The sequence below is a fragment of the Podarcis erhardii genome, assembly GCF_964252035.2.
Source record: "Podarcis erhardii genome assembly, chromosome: 5".
Taxonomy (NCBI): Eukaryota; Metazoa; Chordata; class Lepidosauria; order Squamata; family Lacertidae; genus Podarcis; species Podarcis erhardii.
The window spans coordinates 72,605,138-72,630,588 of NC_138509.1; the positions used below are offsets into that span (position 1 = coordinate 72,605,138).

Here is a 25,451-nt window from a genome sequence, read left to right on the forward strand (position 1 = left end):
ATATTATATATTATCTAAGTTCTGGAGTGTAAAACAGTGCATGGGTTCTTGCATTTAGCTTGGGAGTGGTACTATTGTGTCATGGTGGGGAAATTGCAAAAGTCCTACCCCTCCCTTGTGAACTGAGTGCCCAATCTCAAAGAAGCCTGGCTCATGTGATCTGCCACTTTGGGCAGGAATGATTACATGAAAATTGGGCCTCAATAAGAGGTCTGTCTGGCCCACACTGGAGAAGTAGCTTGCACCATAGAGGAGAGGGGCTCACACCTTTTTAATCAAGCCTTTGCGAATATATGAACCATGATTTGTTGATGTTTACTTCACAGCTTTTCATCCTGTTGTTTCACATCCATTTTCTTTTTTTCTCCAATCCCGTTTGTCCTCTTAATTGCAGTAAGTGATTAAAGTGATTTGCCTCAGCATGTATGTATACCTGAATATCCAGATTCTGCTTTGGTACTGGAATGAAATCTAGCTTCCCAATGTTTTGGAATTCCTAGTGTCCCCAGTATGAGAACCTATTTGCTGTGCTGCCCTGAAAATGTCAACTGAACTGAAATATAATCTAGCCTGACTTCCCTGTTCAGCTTTATCCTAAGGAGTCTCTGATATTATGCATGGTTTACCTCCCATGAAGGCTGTGGAAGTGCTAGGTGTGATCTGCTATGAAGCAAAGCACTGGTATTTGCTACAGAGCAATGCACAATACCTTTAGGCTCTGGAAAGTGTAGCTTTTTTTCAGAAATATGCGAAGATACTTCTCCTGAGAAAGAAAACTTTTGTTGCAGACTTCATGATATTTTGAAGCTATTGGCATTTACAGTATTTAAGCCCCCCTACTGGAGGCGAGGTAACCTTTAACTCAGGGTTACATTGCTAGAGCCTCAGACATGTGTTTTGGTGAACCCACTTTTTTGACAGTTCTCTTCTGATCCAGCTCTACTTGCACTTTATGTGCACCTGTTATTCTGGATCAGAAATGTTACCTCCTCTAACTCAGATGCACCTGTTAATTTGAGTGGGGCCAGATCAGCATTGTGAGGTGCAGCTGCATTAGCAGAGGTGGCTTAGAATGTCAATACCTTAAAGAAGTCCATAAAGTGTAGTCCACCAACAACATACTATGGGGTGTTTAATAACTCTTTGAGTTTGCTGCCCCACGTAAAACAAGCTTATCAAACTCCTAATGCAGGAGTTCAGAAGTCACTGAACTACGTCTCCCATCAGTGGCAGCCAGTATGGCTAGTGGTCATGGAAGATGCAGTACAATAACACATAAGGGCTACAAATTAGCCTCCCCTGAGTAAGTTGCTCTGTTTGGTTGGCCTGTTGAGACACAAGCTGTGCAGTTTTGATCTAGAATTATATGGATTTAATTTTATATAAAAATTTATTGATATTTCACTATTCTGTTTAAAAAGAAAAAACTTCAAATGCTCCCCACTTCCCTCTTTAAAAGCTTGTTTGTCTATCCATTTAAGATTAAAACTCCAAGAGCAGTTCAGTATTTCTTTGGCTTCCAATTCAGATGAAGGCATACATCAGTAGTAGTCTTTTGGGATGCATTTTTGAGCGTACATGTCTCCCTATTTGATCCACACATTAAGAATTCTGGTCTCATAGCCTGTTCCTGCTAAATGTTGAGATATTTGTGCTTTGGATTATGTACTTTTAGCGGCCTTCCATCAATCTTCAAGCCACAGGTGACCAGCTACTTTGAAAACTGAAGCCTTTAGGGTATGTTGGCATTCCAATTCCATGTACTCCCTTCAGCTTGTACTGAATGCATTTCACAGCAATTCAGAACTTTTGTAAAATACCTTTTTGTCTGATGTCACACACTGATCCTTTTGCTTGCTGAGCTGCTATATGAAAATACTTTATGTCCTCTCTACTGTGTAGAAAGGCTAATTCAAAACTAGGTTTTACAAAGGCAAAGAGGACACAGACTGTTAACATAAATTTATTTCAAGTCAGGCTGCAATACTAAAAAGTAGCATACAGAAAGGAATTGCATCACACTTTCACATGTTAGCTATGTTATTTGTGCTTGTAAACATTTATTCTACCACCGCAAAACGTCTGTGTAACACACAACTAACTGGAATTGGTCTAAAAATAAATAACCTTTCCAACAGTGTAATTTCAATCTATAATGCTCCATAACTTTATTACTGTTTTCTGAGAGGTCCTGAGTGCACACTGGTCTTGAGAAGCTTTTTGGATTGTGGCACATCTCCAGAGTGGACCCAGGTGCTGTTCAGCCAGTGCTTGCAGTATAAATTGGCCTTTCTATTATTAACCACGACCTTTACTCCTCTACATGTATTGTGGAGTAACTATATAGTCAGCAAAGTCGCTTGAACACTTAGATTAATATGCTGGCAAATGTCACCTTTGCGAAAGAACAGGCATGGGTGGAAGTGGATTTAACAGAAGCAGTGGTGACAATTATGGCTCTTAATAATTTTATTTAAAAGTACTGCAAAAATAGTGTAAAAAGATAATTTACTTTTGGACACATTACAGAATCATATACTATCTTAATGAAAATAAGAGATGTCTTTCATAGTCTTCAGGAACATACAGGCAGAATCTGTATATGGCCAAACGATTGAAATTCTGTTTTTCAAAAAAGCAATTGACAGAATTGCTGCTTTGCAAAGATGCTAGTAAAGGATATTGGCAATTTGGAATAGAGATATTTAGTGGGTAATGAGCTGAAGATTTTTATTGCAACACAGTTCCCTTTCCTGGCTTTAAATTAAAAGCAGTATTTTTGGCCAAAGCCAAAGAATGTTTTAAGTATGGGTGCAAAAACTACTAGTTATTTGAAAATCAGGGTATTGGGGATGTACACTGCTAATCAGGCAAGTTTTTATGCAATAAAAAGATCACAGGCACCCCAAACATTTAACCTCATTTAAAATTTTGGTTTTAAAGTGTTGATAATCACACGATTCTATCAGTATAAAAAGAATAATGAAAAAGGAGAAACTTGTTCTCAGAAGTGTCATCTAATATAATTCATCACAGCTCAGTATATTTTGGAGCCCAGGTTCCTTCAGAAGCAATCTTAAAACTTTCACATTCTGTAGAATAGTTGAGGCAGTTTGAACAAATATTCCTGCCTAATAGGCACCCCTTTTTTCTTGCTTTGGTGTTTCCCTCTTTAGGATAAAAAGCTTTCACAGTCACACCCTTTTCTATGAGGGTACAGTCTATGAGGCTGGCCTAAGCTAAACCAATTTGAGTGCAGCAGTTAAGACCAAATGACTGTAAATCATGAGCACTTACTTGGAGTAAGGCTTGTTGAACTCAGTGGAACTTAGCATCTGAATAAATCTGCATAGCATCAATTTGTAAAATTTGAGTAGTAAAGTTGAATTCCTTTAAAAGCAACTGTTCATTCGCAGATTGCAACAAACTTTAAAAAGGACGTGAATCACCATTCCAGGTGAAAGAAAGGGGAGGCTTACCAATGCCAATACCTGCCCACAGCCTCACAGCGAGTTGCTAGTAAAGCTGTGTGTGGGATTCAAATCTGTTAATGAGCAGTCCAATATTAGCATTCACTGGAGCACAGAGCCTCTGAAAACTGCAGGGAAAGAACACAACACGATAAGGAGTTTTAAAGACCTGCATGAAAACCTGCCAACCTGAATTTTGTTCCTTTCAGCAGAACATATACGCCTGCCGAATGGCGAACGGCTTTTAAAAAGGAATTTCAACAGCTTGCGAATGTCACTTCTTTGTGACACAGTTCAAGAGCTCAGGCTCCTCTTTCTATTCTTCTGGAGTAATTTGAAAACATAATTACACAGAATTCATTGAGAGGCATATCCTCCTACGTATTCGTTTGCCTCGCATTCTGCAAACCGCTAGTGTAGCCAAACAACAAATACTAACCTCTCTTTCTCTTTCTTTTAAAATTGCCTTTGTTACTGTGTGATTTCACTGTCAGTCAATACACATAGCTGACAGAAATGTATGTATGTTTGATTACGGGAAACAGATGTTGTTTTTTCCTCAAGTTTCCACAAATGTCAATTCAAAATGCGCACGCCCCTGTCCTCCAACGCAAGGTTCCCCCATGTGATACAACTGTATACTCCGGGTCTTTCCTTTCCACCCACCAGTTTCTTTCCTGTGCACAGCTCTAAAACACGGCAGAGTTTGTGCATTTCTGCTCAGTTCTATGTGCTGATGTTTTGAAAAAGAGGGCCACTCACAAATCACTGCCACTTAAAATGGATTAAAAATGAAAACAAGTGTAACAAGGTTTCTTATCCCAACTCGAGTAGCCAGTCAAACAGGCTCGGAGTCCGCTCTCTGCTTTCTTCATGGAGTTTGCAGAATTGTACCACGGCATGAAAGATATCACCCACTTTCCAGGACTTCTCGTGGACAAGCTGCACAACATCTAAAAACTGGAGAGGGAAAAATGTTTACGCATAAGAGTTGGTTTCATCCAATTAGGTTCTCTCCTTTTCACTGTAACTATATGAATCCAGGAGGGTTGGCTCACACACTGCTCTAATTGTTCATCACTCATTGACTACAGAATCAAGTGAGGACTTGTGTGTGTGTGAGAATGAGTCAGCTCAGTTGGTTAGAGCAGGTTGCTGATAATGCCAACGTTTCAGGTTCGTGCCCCGTATGGACAGCTGCATATTCCTGCATTGCTGGGGGTTGGGCTAGATGGCAAGGTCCCTTCCAACTCTATGATCCTGTGATCACAGGCCAATCATGTTTGATCTTTCCTGCCCCCTCCACAGCAAAACCTCTGACTGGAATCAGTGACACACTCAGCTGTCGATCAAGTAACAAGTAAATAAGTAATGAGAAATCAATTGGTACTTAAATGCTTGTATGAAGCAGTCCTGAGGGAAAAGCTTTGGTTTAAGAATAGGAGGCAAGCTATGTTTAGGAATTTACAATGCAAATAGTAAATACAGTGGTTTCTGCACAAAATGTTGCAAGGTGGAAGATCCTGTTCAGGACTAGCATTGCTCCATTCTCCTCCAATTCTGCCCACGCCCTTGCCTGGCAAACAGTCAGAATTCCATGGTAACGGAGTACACACCATTCTCATTAGCTGTCTTGGACACCCCCCAGGAGTTTTTCCCTATTTTTTAAAAAATATTTATTCCTTTTTGAGAGTGGTGCTTTTTGACTACTTGAGCAATGGCGCATGCGCACCTGAACATGGGGGACAGAGGGAATGAGGGGTCTCAAATAAGAGTTGTTTTGTGCCCAGGCTGCCCCAGTGTTGGCAGCATACTTAGAATCTAATCCTCAGATTGTCACGCTTCCCGAGAAAGGCGAAGGGGGAGAGAGGCAGCTGATGTTATAGACATTTACTCCTCAGGCTCATTGTGTTGCATCGTTACATGAAAGAACACCTAATGGCAAACCTAGAGCACCAACATGAAAATTTCCACTCAGGTAGTGGAGTGAGGTGGTTCAACAATGGGCAGACCAGAGAAATCTGTATTGCACCAGATCATCTGATCGTATTCCCTACAGAAATGCCTCAAATTAGGCCTGAAGGGGAACGCCCCCACCCCTGTCCTCTCTCCAAGCATGTTGCATTTTCTTTGTAGAAGGGGTCTGTACGTTTGATAAGCCATTATGTTAAAGGCAGCTGATTGGCTGCATGTGGTAGCTGGCCCACCAGCATCATCACTGAAGTCCCTTTCTGCCTGCCTGTGGCTACAAGAACTAGAGCTGTGTGTATGTAGTAGTGGCACCTGCCCTGTGGAACGCCTTCCCACCAGATGTCAAAGAGAAAAACAACTACCAGATTTTTAGAAGACATCTGAAGGCAGCCCTGTTTAGGGAAGCTTTTACTGTTTGATTGACTATTATATTTTAATATTTTGTTGGAAGCCGCCCAGAGTGGCTGGGGAAACGCAGCCAGATGGGGCGGGGTATAAATAAAAAATTATTATTATTAGTAGTAGTAGTAGTAGTAGTAGTAGTAGCATTCTTTTTTGTTGCGCATTCATGAGGATTTGTGCTCATGATGCTGCCAGGGTAGCTAGGAATGATTCTGTTTTAAATATGCTTTGTGCCTACAGACATACTGCTCCATTTCCAATCAGGGCGGGTCCTGTAACTTCTTGCTGAACTCCTGGAAGTTTTTATACCACAAACGTTCCGTTTATTTCCTCTCCCACTTTTGTTGTGCTGTAATGCAAGAGTATCCTTCCAGATAACAATGATGCATCACGGAACAACTAGTAAAGCGGAATGTTATCCCGTATAACTCTGCCACTAATGCAACTCTTACTGTGTTAATGATGTGTTGCAGAATATATGTGCAAAAACATCCTAGTTTGAAGGGGTTCTAAAATGCCCAGAACTCATTGTCATTGGAAGTCAAATCTAGAAGGAACAATAATGCATTGATTTTACCGCATACCAATTGTGTGTTGGTGTGTGTTTAAAAACCTTCCTTTAGATTTCCAAGCAGCTGGGGGGAAATATTATACTGTCTACTTTTGTGCTTTGCTATTATTTGAAATGAAGATCATCATCACACCACACACCCAGGCCCTTGGTTTGCAAATGGAAATTAGTGCTTTCTCCTTTTTTTCTTCTTTTTTCCTTACTTTTCACAATCAATATCTGATTAGGCTTCATCACTCCACTTTCAAAACAAGGGAGGAAATGTATTGTGCCTCCGTAGCTAGAGGGACAATTTGCCATTTACATGTGGTCTTTTAAACTTAAGCACATATTTTAAAGATGTTCAACCAGGCTGGCTGTTTCCAAGGGCAGGCTTTCAGGCAGGATGTGTTTCATCACTTTCTGGGGTGTTTTAGGAATTGGTTAAAGTATTTACAGAGGCATATGGCAAAGCTGACAGCTGTTTCTATAATGGGACACAATTTCGGCAGTTGTTACTGAATGCAGCTTAAATTATTGCTGAAGATTCCCAAATATTTTGCCTTAGAAAATACTAAACAATGCCTCAGCTGTACCTAATACCAACTCTCTCTCTCACACACACTTTTTTTTTAAGATCCAGGGCTTGATTCTATGAGCTCTTGTCCTGACACAGCAGCTCATAGGATCCAAAGGCAAGACCTTGTGCAGTACCTGCTCCATCCCTGTTGAAGGCAAGAGAGAGCAGGAGTCCCACTTGCTGCTCATATCTATTTATACAAAACATTTTCATCCCGTCTAATTTCACGAGCCAAGATGGCTTAAACTGAGGGTACCCAACATGGTACCCAGATGTTCTTAGATTACATCTTCCATCACCCCTGACCATTGGTCATGCTGGCCGGGGCTTCTGGAGGGCACCACATTGATTGCCCTTGTTTAAATAAACTCCTGCTATGCGTCTCAGTGCCTGAGATACTAGAGCAAGCCTAGTTTACAGGGACCTCTGTGCCCCACAACTGTGACTGCGCAGGTTTTTTGCGATACCTTAATGTGGCACAAAGTGCATTCAAATTATAAGGTCATTCCTGAATGGCTTTTCTGTCACAGGTTTGTATTTCATTCTTCCCACCCAATAGTGAAGCTTAGTGAATGACCTTCGGCCAGTCACTGTCCCTATGCAAACCCCATCTGACAGGGTTGTTGGGAGGATAAACAGGGAGGGGGAGAATATTGTATGTCACCTTGACCTTTGCGCAGGCAAAGTGGGATATAAATGCAATAATAATAGATAAAAATACTAGAGGCGGGGCAGTATATTTAAAATGTTACTCTAATGCCTATGGCAAGAAAACATGATGGTCTTAGTTTTTCAAATACTGCCTGTCAGTGGGTGCTACCCCACATTTGCCATCATTTTTCTCCTGCAACAGAGATCCATACCTTTTCAATTCTATTTTCCTGAGATTTCTTAAAATAGATCATGGGGATCCCAAGCTCTGATGCAGCGATCCACTGAAGGGTGGTACGCAATTCTGCGTCAGGACACTCTGGTTCCAGGTCAAAGTTGATCACCAAGAGATCCTTTTGCCCATTGGCTGTTCCGGTGGATAAGCCAGAAGCACATTCTGAGGAAAGAATGCCACCGTCATTTTCCCAGTGCTTGCGGGCAAAACAAAACGAGTTCCTACACCCTGTTTTACGACATACAACTTACCTTCTACCTTTTCTGGCATTTCGTTGTGGAATGTGTTTTCATCTACTAATTCGCTTAAGAAACAAAAAGAACAAGAAAAGATTATTGTATATAACTTTGCAACATGGCCTGACATCCATTCATGAAAGCTGAAATGATTTCAGAGAGGGACCTGAGATGCTCCAGTTTGATTTCTACACTTAAAATGAACTTGCTTTTGGGGTACGTGTATCAGCATTCACACTAAGGGGTCTTTTATGTTTTTATCATTTGCTACCAAGGTATCAAACTCAAAGCCCTTTGAAACTCTGAAGTATCTTGTGAAATCTCATTAGTCACAGAGTCTTATAGACAGGAGGTTTAAGCATCAGTACTCAGTTTTAAGGCTATCAACTTGATATTATTTCAGAAATTGTGTATCTACCCTCCCACTGTAAGCACTATACTCAGGGTGACTTAAAATAAATTTTAGGAACACTGAGGATCAAAAATTCTATGGGGATCTTTCCCCCCAAAAGGAATTCTGGTTCCTTCCCTTTCAAAAATATCTACGCAGCTGCCAATCAAACCTGGAGCAAAACCAATGGCAACCTAAGAGGCAGGGCTGCGCACCCAATCTGGTCAACTCCTGAACCGAATTGGGTCCACTCCAGATTGGCACAAGGCAGCTCCAGATTCTGTCTGAAACTCTGGAAGGCCATTGCCATTGTACCATGAAGCCATAATGGTGCTCTCCAAATGTTAGAGTACAATTTCTATCAGCCCGAGCTTGGGAGTGAACTTGGGATATTCTGCATGCAAATCATGTGCTGTGCCCCTGAACTACAGCTCATCTTATTCTGGGTTCACAGACCTTAGGGCAAGCTCACTAAAGTCTCTGCCACTGCCCAGAGCCCATAAGGAGGTCTGTCAGACCAGCCTTGCCCAATCCATTGGTCAGAGAAGCAACCTTGCGACCCACTCCCTGCCGGAAGGAATTTTCTGATTCAATGCCTAGTTCCCTGGGGCTGGGTGCCCAAAGGAAAGCACGTTCTGGCCCTGTCCATTAGCTAGAAAACTAAAGGTTGCTGGGCTGTGCATGTGCGTGAGATTTATAGCCATTCATGTATATGATGTATATGTATATGTATATGTATATGTATATGTATATGTATATGTATATGTATATGTATATGTATATGTATATGTATATGTATATTACAACCTGTTGTAAATCATTTGAATGAAAGATGGGGTACAAACCTTCGAAATAAACACAAAAATGTGCTGCTCAACCAGGGCCTGTGTTTGCTGTAGGCAGTTGTTTATATCAGAAAGAGATGGCTGCTTGCCAGAGATAGCAATTACTGAAACTGTAACTGAAACTGCTGGCTTCTAACATTTCAGGGGGGAAATTCACACCTTGCGTTCGCAACAGTATATTTAGAGAATGAGGGCAAAGTGCAGCTAATCTGCACTTTGGAGCACACTATGAAATTAAGTGTGAATGTGGTGGGCAACTGGAAAATGTGGACACCACTTTATGGAAATAATTGATCACCACTTAATGGAAATAACTAACTTTATATTGTAACCATCGCTGATGGGAGTTAAAGCGGCAGCAAGAAAGGAGAGCAGCTGGATGAATAATGAAGTCACTTGGCACATTCTGGATGATGTGAATGGTTTTCAGCTGAAATGGAGCAGCGCTTCCCAAGATCAGAGGTCACCTTAGCAGCTACTTACTTAATTGCATGAGAAGATGGCATGTTTTCCTGATAAATTTCCAGGTCCATAATGCCAAGACTGCTAGTGGTACTGCTGTTGCCATTGCTGACGATGCAAAAATTTAAGTATTAATGCCAGTCTGCACCAGCATGCACTTGAAGACATTGTTAAGCAAAGCGGCGGACAGAGCGGCTGCTTTTCTGCTTCTCAGAACAAGGGCACACAGTTCTTGCCTGACTCAGCAATTTGTTACCAGCAACACAAAAGATGGGGACGTATTTAGTCAAACAATACACAACAGTTACACATCTATTGGTACTATGAACTGACAGAGAAAGAATCAAGTGTTAAGCTGAGGGTTTGGTAAGGCAAAATGAAGATTTCATTTCAGCTCAGAGCAAAACATGCTTTGTAAAGTCTGGTTACATCGCTTGATGTCTCATCACTTGCTGAGTGGCAGAATGTTGTCCTGAAAGTGATGTCAGGGGATGTGAACATTTGGTGGTATTTGAGTCATGATGGCTGCTTCATATATGTGCTAATTATCACTTGATACTGTGTCATCAAGTGGTTGCCATATTATATAAAACCCTAAGACTCATCACAGTGTAGCCAGAGATAATGTTGAGGCCTTTAGGCCTTTAAAGTGCTAAATGGCCTCGACCCTGCATACCTGAAGGGGTGCCTTCACCCCCATCGTTTAGCCTAGACACTGAGGTCCAGCTCCAAGGGCCTTCTAGTGGATCCATCACTGCAAAGGGCTTTCCCATCAGATGTCAAGGAGATAAACAACTATATGACTTTTGGAAGACATCCGAAGGGAAATTTTTAAATGTTTGATGTCTTGCTGTGTTTTTTATAATTTGTCGCCTCTTACTGTCTCCAGCCTCAAACACAAGATTTTTAAAAAAATCAATTTATTGCATTTATATCTCATCTTTTTCTCCAAGGAGCTCGAGGTAACATACGTGGTTCTCTGCCTCCTTATTTAATCCCCACAACAACCTAAGAGGTAGGTTAGGCTGAGAGGCAGTGACTGGCCCAAGGTCACATTCATGGCCAAGTGGAGATTTGAACCCTGGTCCCATAAGCCCTACACTGGTACTATAAACAGTACACCACACTGGCTGTGAGTCATATCATGCAAAGACTGAAAACAACAGTGGGATCTCAATAGTGATTTTCAACTCATTTTTTTAACTTCTTGGAACAGATGACCTATAGTGAGATCTCAACCAACTAATGGCTTTTAGTGGTGGTAAATTTGGCAATTATGTTTAGGCTGCAGTGATAGCAGAGATTTAGATTTGAGTAGTCAGAAACACCTGATGAGCAATGAGGCAAATTGCCCAAAGAGAACTGGATTCTCCAGGGCTTTTCTCTCCTTACAGACTGAGTAGTTCTACTGAATCCAGTTTCAAGATCATAAGAAATCTATATGGACCTACAGTTCCCATCTTGGAACTGTACTGTTGACTCTAAGAGCTTGCAATGATATGATAATACTTAGATGCTAGGAAAGAAAGAAAGAAGTCCTGCTACAGTAATTTGTCCAGTCCTTAGTTTTCTATCGTGTCCACGCCAATAGAGAATGAGAACTGAATGCAACAGTGTTAGATGTAAATGACCCAGATGGAACTGACAAATGAGCCATGATTGACTCAAATTAGCTTCTCAGATGGTGTTATCCTTGCAGGAACAGGAAGTGATTGCTTAGGGTTGGGTGGCAATTTCTTTCCATGGTTTCCAAATACTTAATGAGGCCTCCTGCAGCACCGTATGAAAGCTAGTCCTCTTTTGGACACACTCAAGCTACATTCATTCTGAGCCAATGACAATCAAAACGTTTATGCTGGTGATTATACCCCTTGCGGCTCAAAAGGGGCATGCGGTTACCTCATAGATCTCTCGCTGAGTTGCAAATAGCTGCTTGTATCCTCAGGATTGTCCTCGTCATTTGCCAGCTGGCACCAGCTGCTACCTGTGCTTTCGTCACTGCTGCTGGGAGGGACTGGAAACTCTTCCACCGCTTTGGCCTCCTTGGGAGCTTGAGGTTCAGGATCGCTGCGTATAATCAAGCTGATTGGGGAAAGGAAAGGAAAGATTCTGATAAAGCAAGAAGAAATATCTTGGGAAATTCTTCCTGTTCCTAAGCACTGTTGTATCGGTCAACCAAAGCACTTGGACCATTCTTTATTTTACTTTATTTTTTGCAAGTCATGGAACACCACCAGCTAATAGATTTTTATTGCCTTTTTGGATATTAAAGGGGGCACATATATAGAATCTGCCGCCAACAGGGCTGGTAAATTGCAACATGGGGATTGCACTGCTGCATCTTCTGATCCGTTCCCTTCTGGTCCCTGTCACCCATCCCCCTTCTACATCTGTTGTCTGGCAAAATCAAAGTCCAATGTGGTTCAGTGGGCAGAGAAAAGGAGAAGACTAGGGAAGGAACATAGCATAAAGCAGGAACATTATTTCTTGCTGCATGTAGCCGAGCTCATCTTTAGAAGTTCTTCTCTCGGTAACAATGCTTGCCCTCCAATATCTAATGTGCGGTGGGTGGTGACTGGAGTATTTCCATAGTCTTAAATCTGCGCACAATATGAAACCTAGAGCTCTTTAGCCTTCACAAGTCTGTGCGATTTTGGAGTTCAAAGAAGAAATGTGCAGGGCAGCACACCTCAGAATCCACAGCCACCAGCAGCTTATTGGAAAAGGAATAAATTGATAATTAAACTTAATATGAACTACTTAGTAGGGATCTAGTCATAATGGAGGTCCAGGTCTAGATCATTTACAATAATAACAGAGTGTCTGCCCAGCCAGATCTTCACCACGGGGGGATGTAACAGATTATTTTGGCACGATTGAGGAGTAGAGATTATGCTCCAGATTACAAGCAAAATTGAAGAGCAAAAAAGTATGTTTTGCAACCTTTGCTCATGCACTGGCTAGCTATATGGCCCGTCATGGCTTTCCTTACAGTATAATTTTATAATGTCTTATCAGAAATAAGCCCCATTGAGCTCAGTGCTTCCAAATAAGTGCAGGATTCTTGTATTCATGCCTTATAAACATGTGTCATATGTAGCTACAGATTCTGTTATGACATTTAACTTTTTTTGAGTGGGGAGGGAGCATAGGACATAAGATATGCAAATTTGCAAATTAGGGTCCTTAGATTTGAAAAGCGTAATTCAGCTTTAAGGGGTACAGCAGAATAGAGATGGAGGGAGCTGTTACGTGTGTGTGTGCGTGTGTGCGTGTGCACGTGTGTGCCTACATTTCTGCGTATGGGGAGATGTGTGGTGCTCCACAGGTTTATCAGGCACAGGGCCCCATGCTTTCAATCTGGTTATAAAACTTACCTGCTGTTTGTTGAGGAATCGAGGTGCCTTCCTGAATCTGCTTCCGCATGTTTTTGTTTGCTGAGATACCCCCTTGGTTTCCCAGAGGCCACGTTAACTTCTGCCAATGGTTCTGAGACTTCGTCAAGGTCTTCTCTTTGTTCTGTTTCTATCTGAATTAAAGGCACTTCCCTTAGGCATACAGAACAGCTTGTATGGTTGGTAGGAAAAAATCCAGGGGATGGAGAATGTGGTTTTTTCACATCTAAATCTATTCTGTCTCCTATTGATTTACAGTTTTTTTGCATCCCTATTGGGTCATGGCTGCTGTCTGCTGCGTGATCTCTGTTTGCAGAATCTTGGTGATGGACAATTAAAGTCTTCCCGCTTTCAACAATATTAGCAGCCAGCCTGTTTGCATACTGTTGAACATGCGGTGGGGAGTCATGAGGATGCTGGTCAAGCTCAGAAACCTCTGCGTCATTTGCTATTATTTTGTTCTTGCACATTAGAGCTTTGATGGAATTTGCCCATGTCTCATGAATCAGCATGTCGGTTGCCTGATCAGTCCTACATCTTTGGTACAGGTAAGAGTCTGATTTGCAAAGCCCTGAAGAGGAAGCTGTGCTGATTGGCTCTACATTTAAAGAATCCCTGTGGCCATTGCGAGAGAAGCCGTCTAATGAATTTGCTTTGATGGGCACATTCACTGTTAGCCTAGAAGCTGAGCTTCTGCTATCAGGCATCGAGGACTGTCTGAAACAAAAAGGTGAGCGTTGGGAAGGAGGTAATAAATTGCTACTCCAGTCCTTGGCACTCCTAGCAGAAGACACATTCTCTCTATTTTCCTTTTCAATTTCCCTCAGCATATATCTATAAAATTCTTCTGTTATGCTTTCTGTGCTGGACTGTTTGGATGGGCAACTTGGCCTCACATTGAGGTGGCCACTTTTCTTGGCAACTTGTTGCATTGCAGAAGTCAAGATGCTATTTGCATTCTTCCCAGCATAGTAGTCAAGTAGTAAATCAAACTCTCGACCTTCATTTTCCATCTGGTTGACCATAAACCTTGAAAACTCGTCTGTAATGCTCTCGCAGCTGGACTGTTTGGAGACAGAGCTGGTCCTGCTTATTGGCTGCCCTAAAGTGTTTGTGAGACCCAAAGTGTTTGCAGACCCTTTGGAATCGGAGTCCTCCTCGGGAATGCTTTCACAGCTGGATGCGTTGACTCTGCTCCATCTGTCACAGTGCAGTCTATTTCGAGGGTGGTTTGGGCTTTGCCAAGCATTATCAGCCACAGAGAACTCGGCCAAATTCACAATTTTAGCAGCTACTTCATTGGCAAAGCTATTGCATGGATCCAGTGTGTCATCAAGGTTAATGGATTCGTCCACCACCCTGTTCATAAGCCTTTCTTTTAGCTCAGGGTGCTCATCTGTTTTCCTCTTGATCTCACTAAGCCTGGGCGGACGATGCTTTCTCACGACCGATCCACTGGACTGTGCCTCCTTCTTCCTTTTCATGGTTCGGCATGACAAAGCTTGGGGCATCAAATACTCGCCGCCTCTTTTCCACGCGCAGAACCAAGGTTGCTTGCCGTTTGAATTGTCAAGGCAAATGGCAGCAATTTCTGTTGCCATAGAGACCACCGTCTCTGCCAATTCCTCTGCAAAATCTGCTACACAGTATTTATCTGCTGGATGCTTCAACTGTAGCAGAGGTTGGGAAGGCAACAAACCCTGATTACCCAATAAGGGGAGGCTGAGTTGGGCTTCATTGTGCCATGTGTCACCACACACATGCTTTTCATGACTTTCTGTGCTTGGTGCAGTGTTGGAAGATGGACGTTCCTGAATGCCATGTCTGCATTCATTGGCTAGCGTTGTGTCTTCTCTGCCGGTAAACGACCGGAGTTCTTTCTTTGTATGATTGCTGCTACTGGGATGTATGGATTTGTAGCACTCTCTTGCAGTTCTTTTCAAATACCTTTTTTTGGGAGACGTTTTTCCAGAAGGTGAACTATGGGCATTGACCCTAGGTGGTGAAGCTGCACAAGGTGCGGCCGATTCCCGGGTCTCCAGCACAACTTCCTCTTTGACGTCTTTTGTTGTGGGTACAACACCAATGTTAGGGCTAGTGCCACAAAAAGTACTAGGAGGCTTATTATCAGAGTCATCTGGAGATGGTTGTAATAGATCATTTGTAGACTGCCTTGGTTGGCTCTCCATTACCTGCCAGCTAAGATTATCTTCAGCTAAAGTACTTAAAGACTCAGTGAGCTGTGTGATATCGCTCATTTTCTTACAAGTGAAGTACAGCACATCAAAAAGCAGCTTATTGGCAGTTGCAATAAAAACATCTTGGGTACTGAGGTCTACGTTGCTTTCAGATTGTGTGTTTAGCTGCTTCTTCCTGACCTCTTCCACTGAGTGTCTTAGAATAACATTGGACAAGTTCTGGGCAAGTTCATCAACAATTACTTCCTCCAAATGGGGAAGTGAGGGCTTTGTCACAGCCTGGACAATTTTCCCATTTACAGATTCCATAAAGTCCCCTAGGTTTCTGTACGTTTCAGGCTTGGCTAACACTAAGGATGCCTCTTTGAATAATGCTTGTGCAACGCTATTGTTCAGATTCTCCATGCTGCTCCCTACGGCGATGCTACAGTGAAGAGTGATGGCTGCCGACGTCTCTGCAGCAGACAAGAGTCCACCAGAGGCTGCAGGATACTTATCATCTTTCTTGTCACCAAGACCACAAACTGCAACAGCACTCGCTACTTGAGTCATGCCGCACAGGGCAGATGGGAATGAGTAATCCACAGGCGGGTTGTTACTGACGCTTTGGGGAGAGTTTTCCTCCAACACTTCATTAGAAATTGTTTGAGAGTCCGTGGCTTCCTGTTCTCTTTTGAGCTTCTCTGCAGCATGTGGGCTCGATATGGTACCAAGGACTGTAGCGGCACAGGCCAAAGCCACCTCCAAGGCACTTTGAGTGCCTCCACTGTTGTCTTGCAACCAATCTGCAGCTTCACGGGAATGCTCAACGTCAGACCAAGGACACAAATTTGGTAAGCTAGATCCAGGCCATTCAGATGTGTTTTCTGTGCCGTCTGGACTCTGAACTATGACAATTTTGGGGAGTTCGTTCCATGGCCGCGAAGCCATCGCATCCTGTGCTGCATATGCAGCTGGAGTTAAGGAGCTACCAGCAGAGATGCTGATGGCAGCCTCTTTGGTAAAAGCAGACTGAGACAACCTGATGAACGCGTCTTGCAGGACCGACTCTGCCAAATTTGTAGCGAACTGACCTGCTGTGGCCTGTTCATTTTGCATGGGGGGATTATCTGTTCTTTCATCTCTACAATCCAAGGTGTCTAAACGAACGTCTTGTTCTTCTGCTGCATCATCCAGAGAAATAATTTCCTCCTTGGTTGCTGCGTTCAACAACACGTCTTCCAACACATCCGAATTGTCTGTATCACCTCTGGAAGAGTCTTCCAGATCATCAGTATTTGAGGATGGCTTAGATTTCCCAGCTATACCAGATTTCCAATGCTTATTGGCTTTGTCCACAATTCGCAAAACACTGTCTTCTCCCTCACCGTTCAAGTCCTCATCAGACGAGCTTGAAATCCTAGCAGGAGCTGCGCTGTCTTTGTTAATACAATTTGCTTCCAGAGCAAATGGCAACCTGGGATTTTTGCACTGTAAGCTTTCAAGTCCTTTCCCTCCGTGCTTTTTGAACTCTGCTGAGGACTCAGTGACATTCACTTTTTCCTGACCTGGAAAATGAAAAGCAACATGTTAGCCTTTAGAAAACCAGCCATCGTGTCCTGAAAAGTGGACGTGCCAAAGTAGCATGAAGAGGAAGTGTGCAATCACCATGTATAATGACCACATTTTCCATCTCACGAGCAATGGTATTTAACGGCATGAGGGATTTTGGATCTTCCTCTAATTTCATTGCTTTCAAGAGGCAATTAAATGTATGCACAATTAACACTGAGTGCTATTTACATGAGCACAAGCCCTTATGTATTTGACTGCACAGACTGGGACAGGTTCACTTTCAGCCAGCTAGATTTTACCGTTTTTATATTCATCGGCCTCACTCTCATCTTCAAAGTGTTCGGAAGCTGTAAGAAAATCTTCTTCTATTGAGGACACAGAGCAGTTAGTGTCGTCCTCAGGCTTTAAGATGCTGGCCTCGATGTGCAGCCGCTTCTCCTGCACAAGCCCCAGCCCAATCAGAAACTTGTTTATTTCAAAGATGATGCAGTTTGCTCTGTTCTTTCTGTTTCCTCTTGCACACTGAACCAGACAGACATCTGCCAGCCAAGAACACTGGAGGGAGAAGAACAACAACACCCAAATTCCAGTGATGCAATTAAACGGAAAAGAAATAACTTTTTATCAAAATCTTTTCGTTTTCTCCTAGCTATGCTCCACAACAAAACATCACCAGCAGCACCACCAACATTTATAGGTTGTAATGCAATGGACGCAATGGACTCCCATGCACATAAAGGAGCTTTCTCTTCCTTATCTGTCTCCTCAGCATCAGCTCTGGAGGGTTAGGAAATAATAAAACAATATAATTATTAAGTTTGTATGTGTGAGGGTTTGCGGAAAAGTTTTGTTTTTGTTCTGTAATATCCATTTTTTTCAAAATAAATCAATCTAAATGCGTATTTGTATTATTATTTTTTTAAGACGCCCACGCTCTTTTTATACACTAGCTAGCTAGAACGCATCCTGCCGTATTTCTGGCATTTTCCCTTTGAGCATCCAACCAGAGCACTGAGGCATTCCCAAAGACTGACTGAACCGTACCTGGGGTACTTCAAAACCAGCCTGAAGGCTCCCTGAAGTCAATCCACTCAGCAGGATGATTTCATTCTCTTTGGGAGGCTGTACATTCATAGAGCTGATAAGCTTCGGGAGATTTGGAGAGATACCGATCAACCTCTGAAGCACAAGAAAAATGAGCATGAGAGGCGAACCGCACTTCTCTATCTAGCCATGCTATCAAACATGAAAGAAAAAGCAGCCACTGGCATCCCCTTGAAAGTGCCGTTCACACTGACAGTAAGAGCCCTTATCAAACCAATGATGCCAGACAGGTAGATGAATACAGGGCACAGAACCCTGGATGGGCATCTGGCCCCTTCACTCCTTGGCTTCTGTGTTCTTTTCCCACCCCGACCTGGCCACAGTGATTCATGCAACGGTCACCTCCAGGCTTGACTACTGTAATTTGCTCTACGCGGGGCTGCCCTTGAAGCTGTCCCAGAAACTCCAGCGGGTGCAGAATGCTGCATCGAGGCTCCTCACGGGGTCTTTGCCATGGGAGCATATTCACCCAGTGCTTTTCCAGCTGCACTGGCTCCGGGTGGAGTACAGGGTCAGATTTAAGGTGCTGGTTTTGACCTTTAAAGCCCTTCACGGCCTAGGACCCTTGTACCTATGGGACCGCCTCTCCTGGTATGCCCCACGGAGGACCTTAAGGTCCATAAATAGCAACACCCTAGAGGTACCAGGCCCTAAGGAAGTTAGATTAGCCTCAACCAGAGCCAGGGCCTTCTCAACACTGGCTCTGGCCTGGTGGAACGCTCTGTCTCATGAGACCAGGGCCCTGCAGGATCTGATTTCTTTCCGCAGGGCCTGTAAGACAGAGTTGTTCCATCTGGCCTTTGGCTCAGAATCAGTTTGATTCCCTCCCCCTCTTTCTTTTTCCTTTCTCCTCCTGTGAAGAGGCTGCATCCTAATATTTTAATGTTGTATTTTAAACTTTTTTAAAAATTGTATTTTAATCAACTTGTTTTTATTATTGGTTGTTAGCCGCCCTGAGCCCGGTCTTGGCTGGGGAGGGCGGGGTATAAATAAATTATTATTATTATTATTATTATTATTATTATTATTATTATTATTATTATTCTAGTTTACATTAGAATAATTTTTCTTCACAAAGACGCCCCATGCATTTGTAGAGTGGCCATGTTTCCTGCTTAGCAGAGGACAGTGTCTATTTTAAGGTGTCTCCTCTTTGAGGACAGTCCAGTCCAAGTCTGATTTAAAGGTGACAAACTATAAAAAGGAGAGCAGGAGCTTAGAAAATGCCCACCACCAAGAGTTAGAAGATTGAGCAGGCTCACAGGCCACCTGGTGTGCTCCCACTATGGTGAGACAAATTGTATTTCTATTTGAATTGCAGTAATTATACATGGCAGTTTCAAAGCAGTGTTTCTGTTCCCCCTCTCAGAGGTGGGTAGCGGTTGAGACATCTCTTCGTCTTTCTGTTGACTATCCTGTGAGTAGCAAGAGCTACTTCTGTATTTGCACATACTGTGTGTATTAGCAAAGCACTTGCCTGTTTCATCAGTTCATCACTGCAGTTACCTTCATGCGCATTCAGATTCACAAAGCAAACCTGCAATTGGAGAGGAAGAAAGGAAGGAAAAGAGCAGATAAGATTCTGAAACTCCCACAGAAGTATCTAGGACACTATTCAGAAATAAAGCCAAGGTTATTTTTTTCTTAAACAATTTGTGCAACGTATCAGCTTCTGCCATGAAAGGGAGGATTGTCAAAGGTAAGTGGTTCATCACTTGGGAGAATCACACTGGAAAGAAATAAAGTATTCAAGTTAAACTGGAACATAGAAAACCAAATTAGTTTTATTTGTTTGCATTGTCCAGTGAGCTATGGCTTTCCTAGGGTATTCCAACACATTCCCCCCCCCCATCCTCTCCTTTCAAAACCCCCAGAAAGCACTCCTTGGATACTGAGCATGCTCAGTTCTCATTGTGCTGTACTTTCTTGGGAAGGGGCTTCCCATAATAAGCATGCTAAAGCTGGCTAGTTTATGGCCCACTGCTTTCTTCCTTCACCCTCCTACCATCCGATGGTGCATCTTATAATAACTGAAGATTTCCTCAGCCTCTTTAGAAATAAATATTGCAGTGTTTCTAACGGGAGCTTTTCCCCCCTTGTTTCTTTCTTTCGGAATTTGGAAAGTCAATGATGCTTATACTTCCCCTTAAGGGTGTCCTTATTCTCCTTTGCAGGAGAATAATTAAGCTTGCTCTAAAAGAGCAAATTACACAGAGAGCTGGAAACACAACTTCAAAATGCTTACAGTGGAAAAAAATCACTTTAGAAAACACATGAAAAGGAGAAAAGAGAAGAGTTTTGTACTTCTACACCCAAACCCTCCTCCCATTATCCTTCCTTAGCAACACACTGAATGACATTATTGGTTGGCCATCTGTCATAGATGCCTTAGTTGAGATTCTTGGAATGCAAGGGGTTGGACTAGATGACCCTCGGAGTCCCTTCCAACTCTACAATTCTATTATCTATAAAATACCACAAATGAAAAAGAAGTCTGTATAGTCTTGGGTGTTTAGGAGCAGCTAATTACTTGATGCATATGATAAATATTTTTATTTCAGCAAGCCTACCCAGACATGTAGAATGTGGAATGCTGTGGGTTATAATTTGGCTTTTAACTTACCACTGTTTGTTTGTTTTTTAAAAAAGGTTTAAAATACTTGTATTTAATCTTTTTTTAAAAAAAATACTGATGATTTCATTGTTTTACTCTTTTTGTAAACAGCTTTCAGAGTTGGTTGGTTTGTTATAAAAAACAACAACAAATCATCAAGCCGGATGTATATTTTATGAAATATTAACCAGATCCCAAGTTTTAGCCTCATAAGCATGGTTTATAGTTAGGCAAAGACAATTTACCAACTCTGCAGCAAACAATGAGGCAAACCTACTTGCCACATGCTGTTTGATGACGCAAAATAGCTCCTTAGAGGAGCGAAGCAGAACTTTCCCTGTCTCTCTGGCAAGTGGTGGCCAAGCCGATGTGCTGCATCAGAGCAAGTCACTTTACCTCAAACAGGTGAGGCTCCTTTGTGTTGCACAAGACAATCCAGTAGCCTGTTTAACCTTAGGAGAAAGTTCTGTATCTGCTGAAAGCTGTTTATAGGGAGCGAAGATGTATGGGCTGCTTGATCATCCAATACAAAGCTCAGAAGAGACCTAAGCTTGAGCCAAAGCAATGGTGTGCACTGCCACAGCCACAACTCACCTGGCACAATGGTAGGTAAGAAAAGAGTTTGTTTATCTGTTTTCCAAATTTACATTCTGACTTTCTAAACATGCGGACAAATATACCTCAACTTGAGGCAGTTGACGGCATGCATATTATGAAAACAATAAGCTAAACACATGAATAATCTATTAAGATGCTAAAAGTAGACAAACAACAGAGAGAAAGGCAGCAAAAAATGAGTCCTGAAAAATCCCCACTGAAAAGTAAAGCATTGACTATTGGCTGAAAGGAGAGCAGCAAAGGGTTGTGGACAATTTCTTTTGGAAGGGTGTTCTATTGCCTTGGCAGCACCAGAAAAGTTCCTGCCCACTATCCCCAACAACCAGATATGCTTAGCTGTTATAGAGAGTCACTCCACAACTTGGTTTGCACACATACACACTCGCACATGGAAACCCTAATCAGGCACTGGGATCCTGTGGCCCTACAGATGTCACTGGACTCCAGTTCCCATCAGCCCTAGCCAGTATGGCTGATGGTCAGGAATGATGGAAGTTGTAGCCCCACCAGCACCCAGAGAGTTCAAAGTTCCCTGTCCGTGTCCCTGGTCCTGAAAGCATAGTTACTCATATTTTGCAATACTAACAAAAAAGCAAAACTAAAGGGAAGAGTTGCTTTGCAGTGACCTTGCCGCATCAAAAATGATTGGAACAATTAGAATACCAGCTGACAGAACATTGCTAATGATGCTAGAACATGACACAGGACCATAGCCTTGTATGGTGGGAAAGAATCTGAAAGTCAGTTCACCCAGTACCTTTCAGTGAGGCAGGACATTCCACAGCAAAATGGTGTTAAGAGATTATCATATACAACAAAAGAATAAACGAATGATCAGGCAGATCACAGCATGCTAATGAGGAAGCTACAGGAACTTCAAGGGGAGGGGCTTCTGCAGGGCAAAGAAAAAGATGCAAGCCATTCACAATGCAGCAATGGCAACAATTTGTTGCATATTGGGTTTTGCATTAACCTAGTACTGACTCAAGCCTGTGTAATATGTAACTTATCACATGCACAAAACATGGCCATCTGCATAACAGGTTGCATAGCAGATGGCCAGATTCAACCCTCCTAAGAATAATCAAGAAAGGGCAAAAAACCCCCAAAAACCCTTATATTTCTTTTTAAAAGCTTATTCCCCATCCCACCTCACCCAGCCTTAGTTATGTAACTTTTTGGGATAAACAACACAACATTCCCTTTAAATATACTAAAATATGAGTCAAGTTGGATGGTGCACATCACTGTAACCGTGAGGCTTTAACCTAGGCTAACTTCCAGGAAGTGCTGCTTGTTAGAAATGTAAATGTCAAAGCTATAAAGATACCCCTCAGCTATAAAACACAGCTCTATTTACAACGTGTACTGGACTCGGTACTAAATGAATTGTTCATAAGGACATCCTCTTTTATGGGCTTTTAAAAAGTCTGTTCTCTGTTACTGCTAATCTGTGAAGAACATGCACATGTGACAATTCCAAGGAAACAGTGCAGTGAGCTGTTGGTGAAACAATTAAACTGTCATTAAATAATGGTCCTTTCCAGTATATATATATATCCATTTTAAACACTTTTAACCCATGGTGCCTTTTAACCTGCGGTAATTTTTAGCAGATTGGTTTGAAATTTGGCACACTGACCAATCTCATCAGGTAAATCATGTATACAAAGTTTCGTGTTATTAACTCAACAGGTGGCACTTTCATAAGCAACAGACTTTTGGGGCTTAAAACAGTAGAACCTTGTTATTTGTTACTCATGTTAACTCAAGGTGTGCCTCCTCTTCATATACTTCTTTGTAAAGATAGATGCATGCTACGGATGAAGCTGTGGGGGTTACAGGTGCACAAAAGCTTTGGTCTGTTCTGGTCTGCAAGATCCACTAGTTTGAAAAAGAGATTATTAGTTTCTGTCTTTATATTGGCTCTATATTCAGTTCTACATTTAATCAGTTTGTGTTCTGAACAAATAAAGAAGTCTGCTGATTTTGCTTTCATTTCAGTAACTGCACCAGCTAGTCTGCTCTAAAAGAACATTTCCCTGGACTGGGGACATTATGTCCTTATTTTATTAGATACTGTATCCCTGATCAAGTGGGTAGGTTGGAGCTAAATGGAAACAAACTTCTTCCAAAATTCATAAGCAGGAAATTAGGGTGGTGGTGGTGGTCTGACAATTTCAGGAGCAAGGGCATTGATGATGATGATGATGATGATGATGATGATGATGAGGATGATGATGATGTTACTTGCTATTTGAAAATTTTGTTGTTGTGGCTGCAGCAGGACTTCTTTAATGCTGTAAGTATTAATCAGGCTAAATTGAACACTTTGAACACTCCGAAATACTATATAAATGTGAAGCATAATTATGTATGCTTCATTATGTCCCAGGGAAAACATAAATTCATTTCTTGTTTTTTCATCCGGTTTGTTAATCTAGTAAATGCACTGTATGCACACCTAAAATGATATTGAATCAGATACATGAAATTGTGCATTGAAGTGCATTTGTGTACCCATTTCAGCCAATGATCTCTGGTATAAAAGGACAGAAATAGATTCTGTACTTTTATACCGGAGATCATTGGCTGATGACAGCTATAAAGGCTGCTCCAGTGGATGATAGATCCTGTTGAGAGGTTGCTAACCTGTAGTTACTCAGCAGGCCACATTTAAGTGCTTTTCTCTGCTTTTTCTCCTTGCCCTCCCTGTTCAACGTTGTCCCAAGGTACTACTGAATTCTAGAAGTCCTGTTTATGTGATAATCTAGAAATGGGTAACCAAATTACAAATTAAAACCTACTGTTTTCTGTGTGCCAAAACCCAGGAGGACTGCAAAGCTGGTTCAAATGTTAGGAAGTGTTAAAAACTCAGAACAAATGACTTGAAGACCATGGATTTCACCATGGCTGAAATAAGTCCCATTTCAGGTATTCAGAAGGAAAGCAAAGGTCCAAGACATTTACATTTCTGCTTATGTTGCTTCTTTGTAACATTTTGAACCAAATCTTAGTTTACGGAAAGCTGAAAGGCATAGCTCCAGGATCTAGAATGCCACTAAAGATAGAATAATTTATTCACGTTATCTGTGTTTTATCTACTAAAATATTGATATCTGAATTGCTGGATACGTATTTCTGTTCAGTGTAAGAAGAAACAGCAAAAAATTTACTGCCAGCAATAAATTTGCTTGCAATATCACATAATATATTTGTCAACTGGCTGCTTAAATAGTATGCAACATGGATTTAACTGTTCAAATTAGTGCAGGGAAGGACTTTCTGAAGATGTCATGGTTTCTTTTAACAGTGGTATTGAGACTTCTCTAGTCCCTCAAGGCTGAGGTTCGGATTCTGAATTAAAACTTACGTCTACTGATAATTTCACTTCTATACTACCCTGAAATATACTGCAATGGTAATTACTGAAATTGGTATCTTGTAAACAGAGATAGAATTAAAAATTTAGGGTGCAATCCTAACCCCACTTACCTTGGAGTAAGCCTAATTGAATTCAATAGGACTTACTTCTGAGTAAACACAGTTAGGACTGCAGTTTTATAGACACAGGGAAATGTGGACTGCCTATTTGACAAATGAGTTCCTCAGAGAGGTGGGTAGTGCTATACATGGAGCTTTGCAGTGGGGAAAAGGAAGGTTTAAGGTGGAAAGCAAAGATAAAGTTGGAGAAGAGTCTAGGGCTTTCTCCCACCCATCTCTTCCATGGTTCAAATTGCCCCCACCTCCTGCTATAGTAATATAGCATCACATTTCTAATGGAGACAGAGGTCTGCATCAGTCATGCCTAGTTAGCCCAGCCTTTGCTGACCTGGTACCCTCCCAGCCAGCTGATGGCCAGCCCTCCAAAACAGTTGGGGGGCACCAAGGTGGCAGAGCCAAATGACGGTGTGCTCACATTGACTGGTACCATGTTACTTTCCTTTGTACCACATCCAGCTAAGTGGAGCGTTCGCCAACTCATTTTCATATCTCAATTCTGTCGGTTCAGATTGGAAGCAAATTGAATTCATTTGGATACATGGTAGGGGGAGATCACAGCATGATCTTATACTTTAAGGGGGGTGGGGGAAGATAGCTTAGAATAAGAATGATTTCCCAACAGTATCATAACTGAATACTGAGCTTCTCAAAATCATTGCTCCCTTGAGCTC

General features: G+C 42.0%; 1 protein-coding gene across 2 annotated transcripts in view; it reads right to left on the minus strand.

The window, feature by feature from the left end:
- Window positions 1-1,947: 1,947 nt before the first annotated feature.
- SPHKAP (SPHK1 interactor, AKAP domain containing) overlaps window positions 1,948-25,451 on the minus strand; it is a 79,590-nt gene continuing 56,086 nt past the window's right edge. The window contains exons 4-12 of one of the 2 annotated variants that reach the window (XM_081861491.1): window positions 19,522-19,581; window positions 17,985-18,119; window positions 17,240-17,495; window positions 13,171-16,933; window positions 11,693-11,875; window positions 9,815-9,901; window positions 8,111-8,163; window positions 7,837-8,021; window positions 1,948-4,430 (exon numbers count right to left, since the gene is read on the minus strand). In XM_081861491.1, coding sequence (XP_081717617.1) covers window positions 4,287-4,430; window positions 7,837-8,021; window positions 8,111-8,163; window positions 9,815-9,901; window positions 11,693-11,875; window positions 13,171-16,933; window positions 17,240-17,495; window positions 17,985-18,119; window positions 19,522-19,581 — 4,866 coding nt within the window. In that variant the 3' untranslated portion in view covers window positions 1,948-4,286. Of the gene's footprint in view, window positions 4,431-7,836; window positions 8,022-8,110; window positions 8,164-9,814; window positions 9,902-11,692; window positions 11,876-13,170; window positions 16,934-17,239; window positions 17,496-17,984; window positions 18,208-19,521; window positions 19,582-25,451 lie in introns of those variants that run through there. The other variant, XM_081861490.1, reaches the window with a different exon arrangement.